At 41.0% G+C, this 26,388-nt stretch overlaps 1 protein-coding gene across 16 annotated transcripts in view; it reads right to left on the bottom strand.

Moving 5' to 3' along the window:
* Window positions 1-26,388, bottom strand: part of CADPS (calcium dependent secretion activator) — a 479,657-nt gene that overhangs the window by 353,186 nt on the left and 100,083 nt on the right. For all 16 annotated transcript variants that reach the window (XM_060163968.1, XM_060163967.1, XM_060163973.1 and 13 more), the window contains 2 exons: window positions 17,290-17,403; window positions 6,552-6,884 (listed from right to left, as the gene is read on the bottom strand). In XM_060163968.1, coding sequence (XP_060019951.1) covers window positions 6,552-6,884; window positions 17,290-17,403 — 447 coding nt within the window. The remainder of the gene's footprint in view (window positions 1-6,551; window positions 6,885-17,289; window positions 17,404-26,388) is intronic.

Below are 26,388 nucleotides of genomic sequence, written 5' to 3'. Positions count from 1 at the left end.
CCAGAGGGCCAAGAAAAGTGATTAAGAAATACAGCCTGGCCATGAAGCAAATTCTGAGACAACAGATCTCCTGGAAACTTCTAGATTAGGAAAAAGATATGCACTTCTATAGAGATGAAAGGCTCTATAATGAGGTATAGATACAACCCAGTAATCTGGGTCACAGCTGAAAGCTGATAATTTGAGGTTTCTCCTCAGTCTAATAAACTGGAAAGCTGCCAAGGGTTAACCAAGTCCAAGGAAGAGAGCCCTGGAATAAGACAACCACACCATCAAAGGTACGTTAACCAAGTCCAAGGAAGAGAGCCCTGGAGTAAGACAACCACACCATCAAAGGTACGTTAACCAAGTCCAAGGAAGAGAGCCCTGGAGTAAGACAACCACACCATCAAAGGTACGTTAACCAAGTCCAAGGAAGAGAGCCCTGGAATAAGACAACCACACCATCAAAGGTACGTTAACCAAGTCCAAGGAAGAGAGCCCTGGAGTAAGACAACCACACCATCAAAGGTACATCAAGGACGGATTGGAGGATAGGAAAGGAAATGTTAAGAAAGTTAGTAATTCAGTAATGGTGGGGAATTTAATATTGAAAATGCGAAGATGGTTATAGATTGGGAAATTATATTCCATATGCCTCCAGTCAAGTCTTCTGGATTATGTGAAAAATCTCTAGAAATCGAGAGAAGATAAATGAAGAGAATACTGTCATCTTCAATTAGTTAGAGTGTGTAGGTTATGCCTGCTGCCCAGGAGACACAAATGATGTCTGAGGAGAAGGTCAGGGTCACACTACTGATGTTTCCAGGAGCTACAGGTGAGACTAGTAAGGGCACAACCAGAAATGATGTTCTCAAAAAGCAGAACTGAAACATGAAGAAACAACTTTCTTAGCTTGTACTCATCCATATCCCCTTGAAAATTAGCTGGGTTTCTTCCCTAAGAAGGATTTATCTTTATTTTAAAATATATGAAAATGAAAACATCTCAGTGGTGTTTTTCAAGGGGAAATGCCCATGCATTTCAGGACAAAGCAATTAAGGATAACTCATAAAATTAAGAAGAGGGGGTAGGAAGTTGCAGACATCTGGTACATCTAACTGGTCATTAAGTCAACTCCAGATGTGGAGGCTACTAAAGGAATGAGGAAAAACAGTGCTTTGCATTCTTTAAACTTTTAAAATACATCATCATCATCTTTGCATTTTATGAAAATGGAAAGCAGGTCTATATTAGCCTCATTTCTCAGATGATAACACCCATTCTCAAAAAGGTTATCCTACATTTTTTGAGTTAGGTTTAGAATTCAACTCAAATGCTCAAATAGCTACATAACTGACTGCCTCCTCTCAACAGTTTAGGAAAATAAAAACAACACTGATTTCACAATAAGGGTTTCCAATGATTTTACAGTGATTCTGTTGAGTATGAGCAAGCTCTTCTAAGAGACAGACCCATGCAATCTCAGATAAACACAATCTACTTTTTTTTTTTTTTACAATCTACTTTTAAAAATTCTGTAAGTAAATATGGAGACATTTATTAAGCTTCCTTTTTAAAAAATGGATTGATAGACATGGTTCCTGTTATAACAGACAGCTGATATGCTAAGTGATAGAATCACTCTTTGTTAAACATCATTTCTCATTTGAGATAAAAACTGCAGTTCCCAGCAGCACCTCATAGAGAGATCATAGGGACCATCAGAAAGCTACACCAGAAATCAGATTACACTTTCCCCTAAAATGCAATATGCGTACAAGGAACCATGCGTATTTCTGGATTTGGAAGCACCTATGAACTGCTCTGTCTTGTAAGGAGAAGGACCAGAAAATACAAAACAAAACAAAAACCGATACAAGCAGGGTGTGAACGTAAGTCATACGATTTTCAGTTCTGTATCTTTGCCCCTACAAGTGGATCGAATTCTGCAGAGCTGAGTGTAATCTCTGAGAAAGCGAGTGAGTAAATCTATGATTTCTGAAACCTGATTGCAGGGTGTGAGAAGTACAGACTTCAGGTGAAATCTGTTCTCGTCAGTCTGGGACTGTTTTCAGGGATGGCGTGAGAGGGATCTATCCCACCGACGTCAGTACTTCAAGGCCCTGGTCACCATAGCCAGGTCTCCTGTATCACTGGTGGCGTGAGATGATGTAAGAGGCAGACTAACGAAGAGCTCCTATTTTAATGGTTATGTTTCACTTTAATGCCTATTGTTTAAAAAGATCTAGTACACCAAAGCTGTGATTTCACGTATATTACTTCTAAGAATAAAGATAGGCTTAAAAAGTGAGTTAGGAGTTGGCTTAATTAGGAATATTAAATAAATAATCACACAGGTAATACTTGGAAATGGAAAAAATCATCAAGGTGGTATACTAATGGCTGGAGTCTAGAATACATTGCTGAAGATGATTTTCTTCTTATCCCATTGTTTTGACAGTTTCTTTGTTGAGATTTTTGCTATTTGTTTCTATTTACAAAGTACCTATGTGCTTCAGGAAGAAAATTTGGAAATGCCAAAAAGCACAAATGAAAACCATGAAAATCAACCATAATGCTATCCCTAAAGATAAGCATAGTGAAGGTTTTATTTTTTACCCATCCAGTACTTTTTCCATAAAAGTGGGATTATGTCTTCACACTCTGGTTCATAGCCTGATTTTCCACTTAGAAATATGTCCTGAACATTTCCCCATGTGGTAAGCTTTCTTCTTCAGTTGTTTTATTGGCTGAAGAGTATTCTCTCATACAGTTCAATCAAAATCTAGGTAATTAATCTCCTACTGCTGGGAATTAAAGTTGCTTCCATTTTTTCACTGTCATACAAAATGCTGCAATGAACATCTTTGGACTTAATACTCTTGTACACATCTCTAAGTATCTCCTTATAACAAATTCCTAGAGGGAGAGCTGCCAGGTTAAACGGTTTGCCCATTATAAAGGGGTTTTGCTGCAAATTAACAGATTATTCTATAGAAAGTTTACCATAATAAATTATTCCACCAGTAAGTTATGAGAATACCCAATTCTATAACATTTGTAATGTATTATTATTACCAATGTTATATTTCTTTTAAAATATTTCTGGTATTTGTCAATACAATTGTATAACTCAGATGACTAAAGACATGGAAGTTAAAAATAATCATGTATTTAGAATTAATTTGTGGGTTTTTTTCCTTCTTCATATGCTATTTGTCCTAATTTCTACTGAGTTGAACCACTGAAGCAATAATCAGATGTAGGTGTGAGTATAAAATATAATAAGAAATGTCTTAAGTATTCCTGTCCCAAGAAGTACTTCCCTTTATATGTCTTATAATTCTCTTTTAACTAAGGGGACAATCATTATTTTGGGGAGAGAGGACATGATTCTTTTATTATATTTTTTTCTAACTCATAGAACAGATGTTGAAAATATGAGTCAAATTAATTCATTTTTTATGACAAAAGAGCAAAATAAGGTGCTGCCTCTTAACCCTACTCAACAAGTTCAAAGCCATCAAGGTAAGAATGGCATAACAATAGACTCTTTCCAATGACGCTGATGTCTAAGCAAGAACAGAATATTTGCATGATAAGCTAGCTGCTGCAATAAGAAGAAGAATGAATTCCTAGAATCACTTTATGCCTAGCAGGTTTAGGAACACTTGACTAACTGTAATTTTGAGTATTACTTATCACCCAGCTGGGTGATTGTCGATCTTTTTGAAGCTATGACAACCCATCTTCTTACGGTAGAGAAGATGGTGGTGATGGATGGTAATGCCACCCGTTTACCCTATTCTACAAGTACCACATGGGATGCAGTACCATTTTAATTAAAATGAATAATTAAATTTAATTTCACATTGAGACTTATTTGAGAATTTCAAAATACTTCTTGGCCCATCACAGGAACTCTCTACCTTCAGGTAGGCAATAAGTGCTCTGAATTGAAGTGGGCTTAGAAGAAAGTAGGGTGTCAGGAATTCCTTTCAATGTAATGTATATATTATATTATGAAATGCTAAACAGATTCCTATTTAGTAAAACATCCAGAAATTTCTGGGTCAGCTACAATGGTTGATAAGACCCTACTAACCAGGTAAAGCAAACTGCCATGATCCATTTGTTAATTCAGTGGGCATTTACTGAACACCTACTTTGTGCCAAGAACTGTTTCATGCATTGGAGATACTAGCAAATAAGGCAGAGATGAACTGCCACCCTGATGAGGCCAACATTTTGGTGAAAGATGGGCAGGGAGGGTGAGACAGATAATAAACAGATAAAAACAGATGAACAAGAAATGGAAAATAGTGGTAAAGGCTTTGATAAAAATAGGATGGGGGAATGGGAAAGAGAATGACTTGATGAGGTGTGTGGCAAGGGGGAACTTTAGGTGGGGTGGTCTTGGAAAACCTCTTGGAGAAGTTGACATTTGAGCTGTTCCAGTCAGGCAAAGGTCTTGGCAAAAGAGCATTCTAAATTGAGGGAAGAGCAAATGCAAAGGCCCAGAACCAATCTGATGTGTTGGGGAAACAGAAAGAAGGCCAGTGAGTAAGCATGCAGGCAAAGGGGTATATGATCGGGGCTGATTCCTGTTCTTCCTCAAGCCGTAGTGACGAGTTGGAATATCGTTCTAGGGGTGATGGGATGCCCCTGGAAGGTTTCAGGCACAGAAATGTCATGATCCAATTTACAATTTTAAAAGATCACTTGAGTTGGTGCGTGATGGGTGCATTATCATGGGGCAAGAAGGGAGGCAGGGTTACCAGTTGGGTAGACACTGGTCATCCAGGTAAAAGATGCGGGTGTCTTGAATTAGGGGGTAGCCATGGAGGCAGGAATAAGGAAGCCTCAAAATCCTGTAGTTCTCATGTTAAACATTTACTTATATACAGTGGAATGTAACTCAACCATAAGAAAGAACGAAATAATGCCATTTGCAGCAACATGGATGGACCTAGAGATTCTCATTCTAAGTGAAGGTAAGTCAGACAGAGAAAGACAAATATCATATGATATCACTTATATGCGGAATCTAAAAAAAAGGATACAAATGAACTTACTTACAAAACAGAAATAGAGTTACAGACGGAGAAAACAAACTACCAAGGGGGAAGGGGGGGTGGATAAATTGGGAGATTGGGATTGACAAATACCCATTACTATATATAAAATAGATAACTAATAAGGACCTACTGTATAGCACAGGGAACTCAATACTCTGTAATGACCTATATGGGAAAAGATTCTAAAAAAGAGTGGAGATATGTGTAACTGATTCATTGGGCCGTACAGAAGAAAGTAACACAACACTGTAAATCAACTATACTCCAATATAAATTTTAAAACATTAAAAATTAAAAAACAAAAAAAACATTTATGGCACTGTTCTGATGTTGTCTGTTGACTTTTTGCCTCTTCCAGTAGACTATAACATACTTTAACTGCTACCATTTACAAAGTGCCCCATGTTACTCTGGGCTTTACACACATGAATTCTCATAACAGTTGCATCCCAAGTTCATATGTGGGGAGGTTAACTAACTCCCAAGGCCCCAAAGCTAGTGAGGGGCCATCTTAAGATTTACCTAGGTCTGCTGGATTCTGAGCAAGGAACAACTCTTAGCCAATATACTACAGTGTCTTCACTTTACCAACTTTAGGGGCAGAGTTGGTGCAGGGAAACCAGGGCACAGCTGAATTTTTATAATGGTTCTTAAAAGGCAAAGGGCAGCAAAATTACCAGGAAGGGAGGCCCTTGTTTAAAATGCAGATTCCTGGGCCCTACCCTGAGCATGCAGAACTGGAATCTAGGGCTGTGGGCTGCAAATGTGCCTTTTAAAAATGCTCCCAAGCGACATTCAATAAAATCTGCAAAGACTGCAAAGTAGGCACATAATAAATAGTGGGTGAATAAAGAAATGTAACGGGGAAACGGTCACAGGCAATGAAGATCTAGGGTACTTCATGCCCCCAAACTGTGATCCAGAGAAAATGTCACTTCATTTTTGGGGTGGGCCCAAGTGGAGCCTCAGCTAGCCATCTCAGAAATGTAGATGTGACTAACATATGGGCATGACAAACTCAGGTGTTCTGGAAGCTTTCTGTTTTAAATAATTTCACTTGACGACCAGGTGCAAAGTCCAGCTGTCTCCCCGACTGAGGAAATACAAGCCCTTCAACTGGTAAATACCACCTATTTTAAAGGCACATAATCTTTAAAAAAACAAACAAACAAACATCATTTTGATCTTCTGGCACTTTCCACACATGGGCCAATTGACCCCTTAGACACAATACACATAATACCCAGGGTCCATGAGATTTTTAGGAGCTCACAAAACATTTAAATTTCTTTTTAAAAATCAGAAGAAAAACCTGAATATATTCTAGCCTGGATTATATTCAACTTTTACCAGTGCAGCTATAAGATGTAATAAAAAATATTTTTTTTAATCAAGAAATGCACATGAAGGCAGTGATGCCTAGGGCACACAGAAATCATCATGTGGCCCTGCTTTACTCACAGCTCTGGGCCCAGGTGACAGACACCTTACCTGGCAGGCGTTGTACAAGAGCTGATGCTCGAACTTCTTGATCCCAAGAATGTTCTGGAACATCTCGTAGAGTTGCTCTTTGCTCAGAATGAGCTCGGAAGCTGCGCTGGCTGTCATCCGGGCCTGCTGCTTCCTGGGGTCCTCTTCCCCGCGGTAAATGGCATCAAACTTGGCCATCCAGGAGCTCAGCACGGTCTCCTTGCTGAGGCCGTCGATCTCGGGCAGGCTGCGCACCCTCTTCTCGATGTGCTTCTTGAAGACCTCCCGCGAGTCGTTGGCGGAGCAGCCTCCACTCTGCACCATGCGGGCCACGCGGTCGCTCTTCAGGAACACCTGAGCAACAGCAGGGCAGGACAGACATCAGGAAGCCGCCCGGCAGTAACACACTCCCTGTGAGGCTGGAGGCTGGCGGCTGGGTCTGGGCGGACCCCCTCACGAGCCTCCCGGGAGGCACCAGTGTGAATCGCATCCTGCCCCGCTACCTCCTAGCTGTGGGAACTGAGAGAGGGCCTTTACATGTTTTGCCTTTGTGTCCAAATCTGGAAAATGGGAATAACAATGGCATTTACTAGGCTGTGGAAAGGATGAAATGAGACAGTCATATCCTGAGAAGCAGCATATCGTGTAGAGACTCAATTGCTCACACAGCCTGGGGCCTTTCTGTGCCACTGAGTGGCAGTATTTCTTTTGGCAAATTAACCTCTTTGTACCTCAGTTTTCTCATCTATAAAATGGGGAAAACAGTAGTTTCTACAGCACAAGTGTTTTTAAACGAGGATTAAATGAGTCAATATATGATGAGCACTTTAAAAAGTGGCTCATATTAATGCCATATAAGTTGTTTTGGTTGTTATTATTTTTATATGTAAAGTATCTGGCATGATGTCTGGTACACAGCACTTTACACAGTACATAGTCCACTATTTACATCTCATTTTAGCCTCTCAGTGATACTCATCACAATTAAAACTGAACAAGGATTAGGTAAATATGTATTTAACGCCTGTCTCCCCTCCCTAAATGTAAACTCCACGTGGGCAAGGACTGTGCCTTTCTTGTCCCCCCAAATATCATCCATCTCTAGAGGGGAGCCTGGCGCTTTGAGAGTGAATGACAAGGCATTAGACTCGATCCGTTTTGTAGAAGGAAAAACCAAGACTCCAGAGAGGGGAAGGGACTTGCTCTTGGTAACTCAAATTGGCTGACTCTAAACGCACGGTCTTTTGACTTCACCCTGGCTCCTCCCTTTCCTATGGGTCTCACCTGCCTGGTGGGAGAACCCCTGGTTGCTTTGCTGGTGCTGCCTGGGTCCTGGGATGAAGCAGCCATTAAGAATAATTTGCTTTCACCCCAGTGCCCACCATTCGAGAGCTTATACAAGCTACACAGTTCTAGGGTGTCATACAAGGCAGTGAAGCTGCTGCTTCCCGTTCACAAAGAGGAAACGTCTGACACTTCTGAGCTGTGTCCTGGTCACACGTCAGTAGGTGCATAAATAGCCTTCCAGAGGCGGAAGAAATGTTCACTCCCCTGTCGGATTTCAGGGGATGCCTTTGGTAGGCAATCGCTTGAGGGGCATCTCATTGCCTCCTGCTTCATCACAAAGCCTTCCTTGGGGAGGAGAGATGTTAGAAAGATGAGTTCCATTTATTGTCAACTGAATGAACTAATTTAGAGAGAAGGGGGGCTGAGGGTGTGCTTCACAGGCTAGAGGCCATGGCCAGCTCCACTGTGCCTGGGAACTGGTACTCAGTTGAGACCTTAGAGTTCATTTAAAAATCAATCATAGAAAAAAAAGTTTCAAATGAATCCTCAGGCCTTACGGGCTTTAATGAGCTAGGAATTCACCCGAAAATCTGTAATGCTTAATGCAGGTAGTTTCTCCATGTAACACACTGTGCCTCAGCTATAGGTCTCCATCTCAAAGTACATCAAAGTTGTGAAGCAAAAGAGGAAGTTTCTGGAGAGGCAGTATAACATTGTGACAAGACTTGTAAACCATGATCCCAGGCCAGCTCTGCCACTAACTTGCTGTGTGACCTTGGGTAAGTTACCTCCTTTCTCTGATCCTCTAACTTCTTTTCTGTACACTGAGGGAGTTGAACTATAAAAGTTTGAGCTTGTCTTTTCAGCTGTAATGTTTATACTCTTCTCCATGAGCCATTCACCCTTTCTTTGGACACTCACTGGGGGAAGGCACGTACCAGCTGCCACGGTTACAGTGGGGAGCAAAACAGATGCTGATCCAGCCCTCGTGCCTCCATGACATCGTCCTAACCATCCCATACAGACATCATTACAATCTGGGACAAGTGCTAGCCAAGGGAAAATACACAGGTTCATGGGTGCCCGTAGCCAGGAATATATTCCAATATGCGGTTAGGAAAGCCTTCCTGGAGGAGACATGAAATGTGAAAGATGGGTAGGAAAAGAGTGAAAGAAGGAACAATATGTGTAAATACACTAAGGATCTGAGAAAATAAGGAGAAGCCAGGATGGCTGGGGCAGTGAGGGGTAGGAGAATGACCAGTATAAGATGGGCAGAAGGGGTCAGCTGGCCAAGGGCATGGGAGGCCCCATTAAGAACATTGGTTTTCATCTGAAGGCCACTGGGAAGCCACTGAAGGCTTTAAGCTGGGACACGACACAGTCAAGTTCACATTCTCTGGCTTTAATGTGGAAAACAGACCTGAAGAGGGACAAGAGAATAGGCAGGATGCCAGCTGAGAGACACCTTACGAGCATAGGCGAGTGATGATGGTGGCAGGGCTGCAAAGGGGTTAATTCTTTGTTGTCAGCGCTAACGACTACCAGAGGTGACTTAAAAACATTCAATCAATGATGAAGCCATACCCTCCTCCCATTTATCCATATCAGTGTCCCACAAACCTGTAGCAGGCCCCCGTTATAAGCTCTCAGCACCATATTCCTTTCTCCCAAAGCCCTTCCACAGCTGCCATTTGTCTCTGTGACTATTTAGTTAATATCTGAGGCTCTAGCTAGACTATAAGTCCCAGGAAGGCAGGAACTGTAGCTGCTTTTTTCCTATTATTTCTTCCAAGTGCCTAAGACAGTGCCTGGCACATAGCTGGTGCTATGCTGAATGACAGAATCGGTGAAGGAACGACACGAACAAAGCAGACATCTCAAAGCAGAGACCCTATGGAGATTATATCTGGATGGGGGAACGAACGTAAAGGAGAAACCACCAAGCACAATATAATGGTCTCTTAAAACGATTGACTGACGCTACATTTTTCCATGGGACCTGACAACACAGGGTAAGAAATGAGGATATTGGCACATTGGTCCCAGATGGCATCCATAACTGGTGACCCCTGGACCCTGAGCACATTATCTGTTTCCCACAGTCCCTTCCTTTGTACACAGTAACCACTCAATAAATATTTGTTGAACTACTAGCAGATGGCTTTAGATAAGTCACTTAACTTCTGTCAACCACTCTCTCCTTTGCCATCACATGGGGTTCACCCAGCCAGACTTCTTTGATGAGGATCAAACTGAAAGGACTCTGAAAACTGGAAGGCTCCCTCTGTCCACAGGTAGGATATAACTGCCAGGCCCCAGAACGAAAGGAGATAAGTGGAATGTCAAGAGCATAGCGGAAGGAGGCGGAACATCGAGGTGACCTCCAAGTGCCAAAAGGCAGCAAGACAGCCACGGGGAGAGAAGGCGGTAGCGGAAAACTAATTTTCCAGGCACATCATCTGTCTTGGCTTCTCAGTCTGTCAGAAGGGAAGTGGGGCCAGTGACGTGCTTGCCTGTCTCTAAAACGACCCCTGAAACTCATTTGTACCGGGAGCTCTATCGGGTACTTTGGGTTTTGTTTTCTGTTTCATTTTTTGGTAACTGTTGCGAGAGGCTTCAACTCCAGGCATAACTCTATGCGGCACATCCATAAATCCTCCCTACCTGTTTGCCAACTCCCAGACAGGTAGGTCATGATGGGAGAGGGCAGATAAACAAATAAATACGGAATGGGGAAGGGCAGTCAATTCAGCGACTCAACCCCATCCATCAGTCCTTTGCTCCATCGCCAGAGCCAAGCAACCTCAAGGTTGTTTTAGAAACACACAAGCACGTCGGTAACTGATGATTGTAGACGATACGGGGTAAAGCTGACCCAGCTCTGGCTTCCTTACAGACAGGCTGAGAACACAAGATGGATCCTTTCCTGCTCTACAAAAGCATATCATTTCAACATAAATAAGAAAAATACCTAGATGCTAGAGTAAATAAGATTTTAGAAACCTACAACAACCAGGTTACTAATGAGTTTTACTAATGAATGGCACACACATAATGGGAGCAGTGGGCTTTAGTGTCAGATGACCTGGGATCAAATCCTGGTTCCACCAGGTGCTAGTAGCTTGGTCAGCTGAGCAAATTGCTTCATCCTTCTGGGCTTCAGTTTAATCATCTTTCAAATGGGAATCACAATCACCCTCCCGTGTAGGATTTGAGTGAAGATTCAGTGAGACAATGAATGTCAACTGGTGAGCATGCTGCTCTACTACAAGAATGTAATAAAAGTTACCTGTTATTTTTAAATAGAGTATCATGAAGCCATTAAAAAGGTAACTTTTTTTTTCATCAGCATCAAAAGATGTCCATGAACTTATGGTTACCAGGGGGTAAGGGGGGGAGGGATAAATTGGGAGATTGGGATTGACATATACACACTACTCTATATAAAATAGATAACTAATAAGTACAGCACAGGGAACTCTACTCAATACTCTGTAATGACCTATATGGGAAAAGAAACTAAAAAAGAGTAGATATATGTATATGTATAACAGATTCACTTTGCTGTACACCTGAAACTAACACAACATTGTAAATCAACTAAACTCCAATAAAAAAAAAAACCCACAAAAGATGTCCATGATATGCTGTCAAACCAGAGACTTCCAATGGTAGGGGTGAAGTGGGGCTGGGGCATAGGAGCATAGCCCTTGATTGAGAACATCACAGGTAATAACACTGTTTACTGATGAGAGTATATCTTACGTGTGACTTTTGCAGAAGTCGAAAGAAGATAGAAAACAACTGTGAAATGAAACAAGTGGGTTATTAATATTTTTTAGTTACTTTCCATCTTAACATGGAAATCAAGGAGCTATCTTTATGTGTATAGACACATCAAAAAATACGTAGAAATATATATGCCAAAATGTAATAGTGGTTGTCTAGGATCATGGGATTACAGGTATTTTTCTTAACCATTTCATTTACATTTTTCCCTACATTGTCTGTTTTTATATTGGGCATGTTTGACTTTCACAGTCATTTAAAACACCCCTTTCTACATGGAAAAACGAGAAATTTTACCTTCACTGAGGCAAGGTGCATGTTAATTTCTAAAATAAAAACCATCTTTGGATCTTAAAGTTATTCTTCACCAGAAAGTAAGGTTATCCTGGGCAAACTTAGGAAGCACATCTGGGGCCATGAGCTGTGGTACGTGATGGTAGATTAGGAACAAAAGTAGTTCTCTTTCCCCTTTCTATGTCCTTTTGCCCTTCCTTGACCTTGTATCTTCCACACCCAATGTCCAGGCCCCAAACTACGGAGTGGATTGATGCCATAACTTTCAACTCTCCTCTATCATTTCTTTCTTTCTTTTCCTTAATATTTATTATTTATTTATTTGGTTGCACTGGGTCTTAGTTGCGGCCAGCAAGCTCCTTAGTTGTGGCACATGGGCTCCTTAGTTGTGGCACATGGGCTCCTTAGTTGTGGCATGCGAACTCTTAGTTGCAGCATGCATGTGGGATCTAGTTCCCTGACCAGGGATCGAACCCGGACCCCCTGCATTGGGAGTGCAGTCTTATCCACTGCGCCACCAGGGAAGTCCCTCTCATTTATTTCTATACAGCACCTGGGCACTACACCACGACTCTTCCCCTCTAACCTTAATATATTCATAATAGCACTTTCCAGTTGCTAGATTTACAGGGAGGTTGTGTGTCTGAGTTTGTGTGTGTATGTGTGTGTGTGTGTTTGTGTGTGTGTGTGTGTAATTTAGTCTTGACAACAATTATGCAAGCAAGATCCTACTACAGATGAAGAAGCTGAGGCTCAGATGTGGCTGAGGTCTCACAGCCCATGTGCAGCAGAAATGGACTTCAACTCGTCTTTTGGACACTCAACTCATCCTCTTAACCACTTGGCCCTCTGCCCCCTCCTTCCTTGCCTGACTTTTTTCACAAGAATGAATGCCTTTAGAATGGCTAGTTACCCTTTTCCTAGGGATATATCTATTTCAAGGCCACTGAGGAATTATAGTGGTTTTGCTTATTGGAAAATGTGTAGCTTTATTTTAGAAAAATAGCCAGGTGTGACCTGACATCTACTCTTCTTAGATTAAAATAAGGTCAGTCATAAAGACAAACGAACGTTTGTCACCCTGTGCAGAGAACACCTGCAGTTTTTGCCTGCCAACCGTCCGTCCCCTTCTGATGACAGCACCTCAGTCCGAAAACACATTTGTCACTGCAAACAGTTTCAGTGGGACTGTCAATCACAGGACCTTGCAAAGGCAGGACAAGGTCCTGTGACTGGCGATCAGACTTCCCCTTCTGGGGTTCAGATTCAGAGTGCGGAGGCCTAAGAATGGAATGGGGTTGGAGTAGATTCATACCAGTGATGGCGTGTGCATTAAATCCTGCTACCCGGCTTCCTGAGGCTAAGCTGTCCTGGTTTCCATCTTTTCTTTAGGTTGGTTATTTCCTTTACTAACAAAACAACAGTTGTTGTTGTTATTATTAGGGCTTAATTCAGCCACAGTCAGTTTCTTTTTCTAGCAACCGAAGAACTGTGTCTGATACACCATTCAAATCTAGTTTGACAAAAACTAACTGGGGCTTTGTTAGAGAAGATCAGCTAAAACCAAAACGAAACAAAACTCAGTTGTAACAGTGGCGCTGGCGGAAGTCCAGATATTGGCTGTCCTGTTCTAAAATGAGTGTTGGTATGTCTTCTCCCTTATTCTACACTCCCTCTTCCCACCATATCTCCCCATGTTTCCTTCCTGGCAGGATCTCAGTGAGGAAGGTTCTGTAAGACCTTTCCATCCACCTCTTTTCTATGATGTCGGGGCCAGCATGTGAAGGAACCAAAATTAAGCAGGGAGATGGGGAGGGAGGTGAGGATGGAGGGTGGGAGGGCTTATGTTTCACAATTTGTCTTAAAAGAGCTGAGAGTTAGAAAAGATGAGGGGGCCCTGGAGAAAAGGGTGGGCTCTCTGATGGCTTAGGACCGTGGCTGTGAAAACAGGATAAAGTTGCTGGGCCACATCTCAGAGCATCCATCTCAGTGCCCACCCTCCAAGCCACAATGAAAGAGATTAAAGGATTAATCTCCTGCTCTGCTTGATCTGCTCTATCAGGGCCACACGGGAAGGACAAAATAAACCTGCACGCTCGCGAGAGCCATAGGGAACCTTGGTCTCCCTCTATCCTGGAGACCAGTTTGCAAGGAGTGCTGGCCAGCTGGGGCCAGACTGGGCTGGATATGGGTGGGCACAGATGGCAGAAGGACAGTGGCTCCCCACTCGCTTTACTTTTAAAAAAATTGTTCTTTACTACTCTAGCAAGCTGACAAACCATTATTGTCTTAGCAAAACAATGCCATTGCCTGAAACTGACTTTAGTAACTGACTATAGTAATCTATAGTAACTGACTATAGTCAGTTTCTGGAGAAAAAGTTTGGTTTTTTTTAAATTGTCATTTTCACTGGTAAATTGGGATGTGTCAGTGTTTATACAAACAGTGGAGTGGAGTATGTGTGTGTGCGCATGTGTGTGCGCATGTGTGTGCGCGCGTGTGTGTGTGTGTGGGGGGGTGGCGGTTGAGAATTTAGAAGGAGAGTATCTGTTGGTTTTGCCTGTTGAGCACACATTCCCCCTTCTGTTCAAAAGCACGCCCAATTTCTTGATGGGAAACCAGGCCATTTTCAACACAACCGGTTCCAGTACAACCGAGCCTGCACTCTGGCTCCAGCAGTGTTATCTGTCCTCGGTCTATGCCCCCCCCTCATCTATAGTGATTAGTTCAAGAATGGACACAGGGACCACGTTGGTCCAACCAAGTCACCTGGGGCCTTTTGCTGGGACTCTCAGCAAAGAAGTACTCTCTTTGCCCCTGGAGTTGCTAAGCTGGCAGGATGGGAACTTCCAGTGTTGTCCACATAGAACCTGCCCAAGAATGCAGCCAACCAGGGAAGAACAAAGCCGAGGTGTGGGGGAAAGATACCCACCCTGCTGGCATCTTTGGAGTCTCTGGATCCAGCCACATCGATCCAGCTAAAGCCAGATCTATCCCTGGACTTTTAAGCTGCTTGGGCAAACAAATCTCATTTTTGGCTTAAGCCAGTTTGACCTAGGTGTCTGTACTTGTAATCCAAAGAGTCCTGCCTGGGACAGATACTGACAGGGAAACAACTGCATCCCAGAGGAGGGCAGAGAAAGACACACGAGCTTCTCCACTGCCCAAGAGTAGAGGGAGAGAGAGAAAGGGATGGGTAATCAACCTGGAGTGTGCCCCAGTGATGGATTAATCCTGATCCCTTGACTGGGGACCTCTGTTTCAGAGGATTAGGCTTCCCAGGAAACATGAATCTTAAGACTCTCTAAAGCTTTGCTAATGACTATGGTAAATGATTAATACCCCACATTATTTTCTGTTGCTCAGATCTTAATATTAAATATTCAGTAATTTCTTAAGGTCTGTATTCTCACCAGACTTAAAGGAAGCTCTTTCAAATAAACTAGCCACGATAGAGGAAGATATCAGGATCACTATAGATGTCGTGGTAATTTCCAGAGACTCATTAGCAAGTTGATGACTATTAATTTTCAAATTTAATTAACAGACAGAAGTGGCACTTTCTTGTAATTTATATCATTAGTCAAATGAGCCTTCTCATTAAGATCTGCAATCTACAAGTTTACAAACTGGTGAATGACTTTAAACATGGAGAACTATTGATAAGGAACTACCTGGTCTCAACTGGGTTTTGGATTTTGAGGAAAGGGGGAAAAATTAATTTCATTCCCTGGTGGTTTCTAAACAGAACTTTTCTTAAATATATTTAGGTTATTCACTACCACACCACCACTGTGATTACAAACCTCATTTCCACTCTCCCTTAAATCCAACCAAAACATGTGTCACATCAGAGAAAGCACCAAGTTCGACCCTTATTGGCAATCATTAATACTACTTGTATTAATGAAAAAATGTTTAAATTTGACACATATGAAAACAAACCAGATGTCTAGAACAGATCCAAGCAGAAATTTCATTGAGGAAACGGTGTGCAAGATGAGTCTGTGGATGGACCCAGCAAACATCACAGAGACAAAGGCTGTTTACTATTACAGGCTAATTAGGAAACAAATCAATAATATTTTCACAAGATCTAACTGCAATCTTGCTCAACTCTCTCCATGAAAGAAGGAGTCAAGTGCTGGAGCAATAGGAAGGAGAGTTTTACCGAATCAATCAAATAACATTTTTAAAGCATCTTCTGAGAAATGGAGCACCCAATGGGCAGAAGAAGCATGTACCTGGAGCATCAGCAAAGTGGGAGCACCTATGTTTTTGTTTTAAAATAATTTTCCACCTAATAATTGAAAAAAGAAAAGAAGGAAGAAAATCAGCAAAGCAATCCCACGGGGGAAATATCAGAAGTCTGTTGGGTTTCCTAACACCTACTTCACAATTTATTGTTATTAGGTTGAATTGCATATGGCAGGATTCCATCAGTTTTTTAATGCTTAGGGGGTGGTTTCTAATGGTTTTAATCTAGCCTTGACAATAGGTAAGACATTTGGGGCACAGGATTCCAAATACAGAGAATATCCGGTTCAGATGAAAATAGATTAATACAAAGTTAAATGTCTTTCAAAGACCAAATGATATGTATGTGAGGTAAACGTTACCAATAGGAAGATATGGCATGTTCACTTCATTAATGACGTACAAACGATAGCAAATGTGTACATTTTGAAAGAATAACTACAAAATTTAAAATACTAGTGGAATTCCAACTTCACTTTACTGATAACTAAACCTCTGAAGGCTAGAGGTGAAAATTCATTTATGGTATATACTCAGGATTTATTTTCTCACTCATAGGTTTCTACCTGAGAACAGTGCTGCATTTTGGATGCTGTTCTAACTTGCAGAAAAGAACTCACAGCACCATTTTAACGGAAAGAACAAGGAAGCTAGTGAAGGCAACATCCTTTGGAGGTGTTGCCATCCTTTAGAAAGTGGGTAAGTGGTGGGAAAATGCTTCCAAGTGAGTTCAAGTCTTAGCCTGTGGCATTTTAACAGCTGTGTGACCTTGAGTAATTAACCTAACTTCTCTAAGCCTCAGTCTCTTCATCAGTAAAGTGGGAATAATAGCAGTACCTAACTCAAAGACTGTTGTCAAGATTAAACAAGAAATGGTACATAAAGTACTCACCACTCTGCCTGTTATAACAATCAGTTGGCAAACAGTAGCCTTTCTTCCCCACTCCCCCCATACCCTGCCGAACAAAATGCTGTTTTCCTTTAAATTGTAACCAATCACCAACCCCTTGGGCTCAGGAGGGATGGCCCTGTAGAAGGCCAAGGCTACTATTCTCACTGACCAGTAGTTCAGAAACTCTGAGCTTCAGGCTCAAGCAGTCTTGGCATTCTTCTGCCCGGTGAATCTTACCTCGTAGTAACTCTGGACAGCGTTCATAAAGGCTTCGTCAGCCACGATTTGGGTTTCCCCATTGAGAAAAGCCTGAAACCGGTCCTTGACTGTCTGCAGCTGCTGTTTGCTGATCTGTAAGAAACAGAGAAGTAGGGGACAGTGAGGATTTCTCTAGACAAGGATCACGGTTACTTTACGTTGAAGATGCCAGGCCCACTGACGTGCTAGAGCCGGCTTATACAGGCGTGTGGGAGCTGATTATTATATTCACGGGAATTCTGTGAGGCAGTTGTTAAACAAAGCCATTACTAAAAATTAATATAAATTACAGCTAAATTATATTGAAAACAAGGGTAAGACACACTCAAAATTCAATGCTTCCTGGTTATTTTATCACATTTGCTATCATCTCAGTTTTTGAGGTCACTTACATCTATGTATTTGTATGGTGGAAATGATATAAAATGTGGTGCTACCACACATTTCTTCCCAATTTTGCATTCAATGATTTTTTTATTGGAAGCTAGACATCAGCCAAGGTGGGAGTGTTTACACCATGGAAATTGGCAAATGCTACACATCAGGGTTGGATTCTTTTGTTTTGTTTTTTTGGGAGATGGTTTTTTCAACACACCAATGCACAGGCCCCTCAGGTGGTCTGAAATATCCTGCTTTACAAACATATAATAAACAAAACAGTAAGGTACTGACATAAAAACGGACACGTAGATTAATGGAACAAAACTGAGAACCCAGAAATTAATCCACGTATATATGGCCAACTAATATTTGACAGGGGAGCTAAGAATACTGAATGGGGAAAGGATAGTCTCTTCAATAAATAATGTTGGAAAACCGGATATTCACATGCATAAGAAGGAAACTGCACTCCTATCTTACACCACTCACAAAAATTAATTCAAAATAGGTTAAAGACTTCAATGTAAGACCGGAAACTTTAAGACTACTAGAGGACAACGTAGGGTAAAAGCTCCTTGACATTGGTCCTGGCAGTGATTTTTTTGGATATGACACCAAAAGCACAAGGAATAAAAGCAAAAATAAACAGGTGGGACTGCATCAAACTCAAAAGCTTCCACATAGCAAAAGAAATAATCAGCAAAATGAAAATGCAACCTATGGAATAGGAGAAAATATTTGCAAACCATCTATCTGATAAGGGGTTAATATCCAAAGTACGTAAGGAACTCATATACCTCAAAAGAAAAAAAAAAAGAATAAAAAAGTGCAGAGGACTGGAATAGACAATTTTTCAAAGAAGACATGCAAATGGCCAGCAAGTACATGAAAAGGTGCTCAATTTTACTAATTATGAGGGAAATGCCGATCAAAACCAAAATGAGCTATCACCTCACACCTGCCAGAGTAGCTATCATCAAAAAAACAAGATACAGGTATTGGCAAAAGTGTTGAGAAAAGGGAACCCCATGAACTGTTGGTAGTAATGTAAATTGGTGTAGCCACTGTGGTTCCTCAAAAAGTTAAAAATAGAACTACCATAAGATCCAGCTATCCCACTTCTATGTATACATCCCAAGGAAAGGAAGTCACTATCCTGAAGAGATATCTACACTCCCATGTTCGTTGCAGTATTATTTATAATAGCCAGAACATGGAAACAACCTACCTGCCCATCAATGGATGAATGGATAAAGAAAATGTGATATATGTATGTATACACACACACACACGTGTGTATATATATACATATGTACACACACATATAAATACACAAACACATATATACACGTGTATACATATATATAACAGGCACACATTGGATTATTATATACACAGAGACACAGACATACACGTTGGAATATTATTCAGCCACAAAAAAGGAAATCCTGCCTTTTACAACAACATGTACGAACCTTGAGGGCATTATGCTAAGTGAAATAAGTCAGACAGGCAAAGATAAATACTGTACGTTCTCACTTATATGAGGAATCTAAAAAATCTGAACTCATAAAAAGAGAGACTAGAATAATGGTTACTGGGGGTTGAGGGGGAGGGGAAATGGGGTCCAAGGGTGCAAACTTCCAGCTATAAGATGAGTAAGTTCTGGGCATCTAATATGTATAGCATAGTGACTATAATTAACAATACTCTATTAAGTACTTGAAAGTTGTGAAGAGAGTAATCTTACATGCTGTTACCGCAAGAGAAAAACAGTAATTATGTGAGGGGATGAAAGTGTTAACTAACCTTATTGCGGTAAGATTTCACAATATATACGTGTATCAAATTGTCACATCAGACATCTTAAACTTATATATGTTATATTTCAATAATATCTCAATAAAGCTTGGGGGAAAATACCCTGCTAAGTGCAGTATGGCAATATACAAAGGTTTTCAAACTTCACTGTTGTTACATTCATGATCACATGAAAGGTGATATTTAGGTCGAAGATACACTTCCAGGATGTGGCATAGATAATTTGGGCAGTAGGTTATGTGTAATTCCCTGCCTCATCAAGCCCCCTTTCTTCCCCACATAGGAAAGCATTCCTGAAAGATTCCTATTTATTCTTCCTCCTCCATTCTCTCTCTGGCTGTGTCCCACTGTCCTTCAGTCTCAGCATGAGCAGTGCTAACTTATGAAGCCCTTCCCAAACCCTAGCCTACATCTTCCTGCTAAGTCATTCTGGGGCACATCATTTATTCTAACTACTTGTTATTTATCGTCAAATTTGTTAGATGATCTGCCTTTCCTTGCTATTTTGTTCTTTGATGTTTCCCCAGGGCCAACTTAGTGCTTTAATACATGGCAGGCATTTATGTTAAATGAATGAGTGAATAAATGAAGTGTATGGAAGACAAATTATTTTTGAGTATCCTTTCATCAGTTCTAATTTATCGAAAAACAAAGTCAGCTAAAAACTTTACTCTTTTAACCATTATTTATGCAAAGTCACACTTCCTAATTAACAATGGGACACTGTGAGAACTGCTGCTCTAGTAGAAAGAGGAAGAAGATTATTCCAGGCTCAGTTCTATCGACCATTGTGTCATCTTGGAAAAGCCACTTAGGTTCTCAGAATTGGCCACGGACTTAAAAGCCTTTCTGGAATAGGGCCGGGTTTAAATAAATGAATGTTATCCTAGCCTCAGTTTTCTCACTTGAAAAATGATGATAATCCTTATTACTCACTATCTTGGGAGAGTTATAGCTACTCAATCACATGAGTTCTTTAAAATTATGAGTTTGTATATTCATTTAGAGTGTTTGCATCATCAGAGTCAATGTAAGTCTTGTTAGTAGAAAATAAAGCTTCAAGCTATAGGAGACTGAAGCCTCACAGGAGCTTTAACTCCATCAGGAAATGAATCAAAACAGACTTCTGAGAACAGACATAGATGAAAGTCGGGGTGGTTTAGTTAATTTTTGTACTTGGGGAGAAGTGGGGAATAGTGAATTGGGGGGCAGATGTAGAGGGGGTAGTTTTGTTCTAGAGCACCACTGCCCAATGTCAGTGTAATTTTACATTTTCTAGTAAATTTACATTTTCTAGTCACATTAAAAAAAGTAAAAAGCAGGTGAAATGAATTTTCATATACTTTGTTAGACCCAACATGTCAAGATAATATCACATTGACATGTAATCATTAGCGAAATTATTAATGAAACATTTTACATTCTTTTTTTACGCTGTGTCTTTGAATCTAATGTACTTTATACTTAAAGTACATCTCAATTCGGAATAACCCCATTGCAACTTTTCAGTAGCCACATGTGGCTAGTAGCTACCATACCGTACGGCGTGGGCCTAGCGCATGGAATGAACTCACTTCTAAGCCGCTTAAGCTTTCCTGTTCTGACGCAACGATATTGGTTATCAGAGGAGTTATACAGAAAATCATAGTTATTTTGTATGTGCTTGAAATCATTTACACGGAAATATCAGGCAGTGGTTGATTTGCTCATAAAAATGACATCATCACGTGAATTTCTTTCATGCAGGCGCATTTAAGTCTCAAACCTTTACAGCATAGCACCACCAGAGGCATCTCACAGAATTTCTTGCTCAGAATTCCTTCCAAGTCTAGATTCATACTAACTCTGCATGATTTCGGGGGTGGGATGGAGTGGGGTGATGGGGCAAGAGAGGGAAGGGAGATCCATAAACCCTGCTTTTGCCTTAAGTGCTTAAGTAATGTGAAATAAAATAAGGTGCACACCATCTGAAGGATAAAGATTGTTGACCCAGGCCAAATCCATTATCACTCTAACCTTTTGTTAAATAAGCCTAGTGTTCATTTATTTTAAGAAATATTTACAGACCACCTAGCCCCTGCCTGGTCCTGCCCCAGGCCCTGAGGTCAACAAAATACATTCGACCTCTCAACTCACCGGCCAGGGCTAGGCACTAGGCTATCAGCATACCAAAAACAAACAAAATATGGTTTAGGGTTTCAGAGGAGAGAGATTACAGACTATAAAATTCACAAAACGAAATTTGAAAAATAGATATATGTATAACTGAATCACTTTGCTGTATACCTGAAACTAATCCAACACTGTAAATTAACTACACTATGATATTAAATTTTTAAAAATTACCACAAATGGGATGGTTTTAAAAAAAAAAAGACTCAAAAAGAGAAGCCCTCCAAGAACATTCATTTCAGTTGAGTTCAGAGAACTCACATCATGAAGCCCCACAAAACATACGCCACTTCCCTGGATACCCCAAGTTCCAGGCAGGAGAGTTAGGGACACGGGTTATCGTAGCAGAGCTATGTTTGCATCTGGGCTTGACACCTGCCCATCCGTGTTCACTGCTTTTCTCACCACTAATTTAACAAGCATAGTGTCCACTTAATCAACTCACTAGCTGTGTCTCACTAGGCAAACGGCTAACCTCTGGACACCTCAGCATTTTTTACCTGTAAAATGGTGCCAATAGCGACCTCATACAATCGTTGTCAGGATTAACTGCGATACGTAAAATAGCCATTGCAGAACCTGGCACAGCATGTACGCTCAGTGGACATCAGCTGCTGTGAAGCTTGATCCTCTTCAGTCTTCGCCTTGAGAAAGGCAAAGACTGTTCCCTTGAGAAAGCATGCCCGTGGGAAAATTCCACATGTATCTTCAAAATCCAGCCCATGGGCTCCTTCCCAGCCTTCCCCAGCTGGAGTTTTCTACTTGCTCAGGACTTTGTTCACAACCCTAAGGGCACATGCATCATGCTCTGGAGTCGTTCTTTACTTAAACACCAGTGCTCAGAGGCAGGGTCAGGAGTTGAGAATGTAGGCTTGGGGTCAAAGGGATATGGGTTCAAATCCTAGTGATACCACTCATTTCCAAGGTGGCTGACCTTGGGAAAGCTACTTTCCCTAAGCTTTGGTTCTTCAAGTATAAAATAGGGATTATAAAACCTATTTCCTAGGGTTGCTGGAAAGATGACTAGGAAATGGGATGATGTAGCCATGGATCTTAGCACACTCTGGGACAAAAGAAGAGTCCAATGATAAGGGGCAGGCCACAGACTAAATGCCCCAGGGCCCTTCATGATGTGGCCTCTGTCCACTCCTGGCTTTGTCTCGTCTCACTCTGCTCTCCAATGACTCTGCTCTGGCCACACTGGCCTCTTTTCTCCTTCTCAAATTCACCCTAACCTTTCTTGCCCAGGAACCTTTGCACTTGCCGTTCCCCCTGCCTGAGTTGCTCTTCCCCTGCCTCTCCCCATGGCTGCCAACTTCTCCCCCTGAAGACTCAGCCTACCCAGCATGTCCCACGAAGGTCTTCTCAGACCACCCTGCCTACCATGATGCTCCCCCAAACTAATCCAAGTTGCCCTAGACCCTATGCATTTCTTCCACAGCCTTTATGACAGTATTTACCTTTTTCTAAGATAAATTTATGTGATTGAATTATAACCTGCATGTAGAAAAATATACCTCATAAGCACAAAGCATGAGAAATCTTCACAAAGTGAACTTTCCCATGGAACCAATCCACTTATCAAGATAAACAACATGACCTGGACCCCAGAAGCTCCTGCACGTCCCCAAAGGCATTACCCCCCTCCAAAGGTAACCTTTTCTTTTTTTTTACATCTTCATTGGAGTATAATTGCTTTACAATGTTGTGGTAGTTTCTGCTGTATAACAAAGTAAATCAGCTATATGTATACGTATATCCCCATATCTCCTCCCTCTTGCGTCTCCCTCCCTCTCACCCTCCCTATCCCACCCCTCTAGGTGGTCACAAAGCACCGAGCTGATCTCCCCGTGCTATGCGGCTGCTTCCCACTAGCTATCTCTTTTTTTTTTTAATTTTTATTTTTTATACAGCAGGTTCTTATTAGTTATCTATTTTATACATATTAGCGTATATATGTCAATCCCAATCTCCCAGTTCATCCCACCACGCACCACTGCCACTTTCCCCCCTTGGTGTCCACACGTTTGTTCTCTACATCTGTGGTGACCTGACTTCTGTCATCACAGGTTGATTTTGTCTGTGTTTGAACCTGATGTCAGTGCAGTCAAGCATTACGAGACTCTGTACATGGTTGGGGGGTAGCAATCCCTTGGTCATCCTCAGTGCTGAGTAGTACAACATGGTATGACTCTACCACTATTTATCCATTCTCTTATTGATGGACAGTTGGGCCCTGTTTCTTTATTTTACAATTCTGCTTTCTTTTCATTGTCTATCTCCCTGTAAGAGCATCTGTTTCACAGGTACAAGAAGCACGTCTGTCTTGTTTAGTGCTGTGCTTCTAGTGTCTGGCACATAATGGGCTCTAACCAATTATGCGTTGAATGAATACATATGCTTACTGAGTGTTTAATGTATCCCAGGCACCGTATTAAGCTCTGAAGATATAAAACGACCAAGGCACAGTATAGTCAGAGATCATATTCATTTTTGATTCCTTAGCATTCTTTTGCTGACTGTATAAGTGAATGAAAATCTCTCTTAGGAACTCCCTTAAATAACAAGTCTAAGAACCGATCTGTAGGACAGAATTTATCTCTGGGTAAAAGTAACTGATCTAGATAGGATTGAATCCTGAAGGTGACCTTGCATGAACACACCAAGATAACTGGCCCAGAGTAACTGACGGTACAACTTTAAATAGACAAACAGGCTTCTATGAGCCGCTTACAAACAGAATCCTCCTAAAATAGAAGGCCATCTCAAAGCATTCAATATGTAAGGAAACCACTTGTGCATCAGATCAGAATTCAGAATTGAAGTAATGAGTTCCGAGAGCAGAAAGCCTGAACCGATGAAAGGTAATTATTGCAGAGAGAAGTGCTGCCACAGCAGCATTTGCTAGAACTCTTCAAGCATTCTTGGCTCAATCCACCTCATTAAGCAAGGCCTGAAGATTCCCACTGCATTTCAGGCAGTTTGTAATCTACTGCAGCATTCTGGAGAAGTGTGAAATGGGATCCACAGTGAAGAGAAAACCACACGTTCTAAGTGCTGGTCTCAGGAGAGGCAGTGTCGAAGTTAGACCAACTCAGGTCAAATCCCAGCTTGAATACAAGTCCTTGGGCACGTAGTTAACACTGGTTTTCTCCTCTGTAAATCGGAAATAATCTTATCTCCCTTGTAGGGTTTTTGTGAAAACTAGATGACATAATACATGTAAGGTACATGTAGCATATATGACACAGAGTAAGGACTTAATAAACGAAACTAAGAAGTATTATTGTTAGGATTTAGTTTTTCCTTTCCCCTTTCAATCTTTTAATCTTATTTCAATGCTCCTTTTTTCTTGTTTATTCAGTCATTTGAAGTTACATTTACCCCCTCTTGTTCTTCCCATTTTAGAGGCTGAAAAGCCAAGTACTTTTTTCCTGTCACCATTACAGCTATAGGTAGCCATGTGACAGAGGCAGAAAGGTATTGAGGGTCTTCTGGAAAACGTTTTGAATGAAATACTCATAAAAAGGAACCTATCTGGGTGTATAACCTTTTCCTTTCTTGCTGCCTCCCTCTTCTGCTGAGAATACAAATATATTGTCTAGAGCTGTGGTGTCTACCGTGTAACCATGAAGGAAGGTTGTGTTGGTACTTATATTTTTGAGGAGCTGCTCAAATATTTATAAAACGTCCATCTCTGGCCTTCTCATTATGTGAGAAAAAAAATGAAGTGATATTTGTTCAAGTCATTGCGTTTTTTCTTTTACTTGCAGCCAAATGCTTTCCTAATGTATACATACGGCTTTCTCTAGGCATGAAAAAAAGCATACTTCCTAAGGTGCTGATTGGTTAATATGCCTCCTATGAGAGCAGCAATTGTGCTATGAAAGAGGGAAGAAGCAATGCTTACCCAGAAAGAATGACTCTAAAATGGTAGCATTCTAAGCATAGGGAAAAGGCAGTAGAAAATCGTGTGGGGTGTTCAAGAGATGTTTCAATTATACACGTACATGAAGTCCTTCTCTTAAGTATAAGGTGAGCACTGTAGATTACAATCTATTAATGTGAGCTATGTTTTTTCTTTCTTAAAAAAGAAACTATTATTCCATTACAGAAAACTGACAAAAATGTCAACAAGTACTTTATTTTTTTAAAATCACTCATTTTATTTATTTTAAAATTTATTTATTTATTTTTGGCTGCATTGGGTCTTCGTTGCTGTGTGTAGGCTTCCCATTGTGGTGACACGAGTCACCACAATGAGAATAATGTCTAGAGCACAGGCTCAGTAGTTGCGGCGCATGGGCTTAGCTGCTCTGCGGCATGTGGGATCTTCCCAGACCAGGTATCGAACTCGTGTCCCCTGCATTTGCAGGTGGATTCTTAACCACTGCGCCACCTGGGAAGTCCCTCAACAAGTACTTTAAAAGCTTAAGTTAGTCTAGAGAGATGAGGGTAATGTTTATTTAATTTCCTTTCCTTGAAGGTTATCAAAATTTATATTCGTCCATTAATTTTATTCATAAATAAAATCTCTTCCTACAACCAGAATAAAATATATTCTACCCTAAATGAAGTCTTGCTTTTAGGAAAAGTAAAAATCATATCATCCTAACCAAACATTTACTTATTTCCCTAAAATTTTTAGCACCTTCTATATTATGTACAATTATACAACATATCCTGAAAAAAGCTGTTTTATGT

Source organism: Lagenorhynchus albirostris, chromosome 10, assembly GCF_949774975.1.
Source record: "Lagenorhynchus albirostris chromosome 10, mLagAlb1.1, whole genome shotgun sequence".
Taxonomy (NCBI): domain Eukaryota; kingdom Metazoa; phylum Chordata; class Mammalia; order Artiodactyla; family Delphinidae; genus Lagenorhynchus; species Lagenorhynchus albirostris.
Note: the sequence above shows the minus strand (reverse complement) of the source record. Positions and strands in the feature narration are given on the sequence as shown.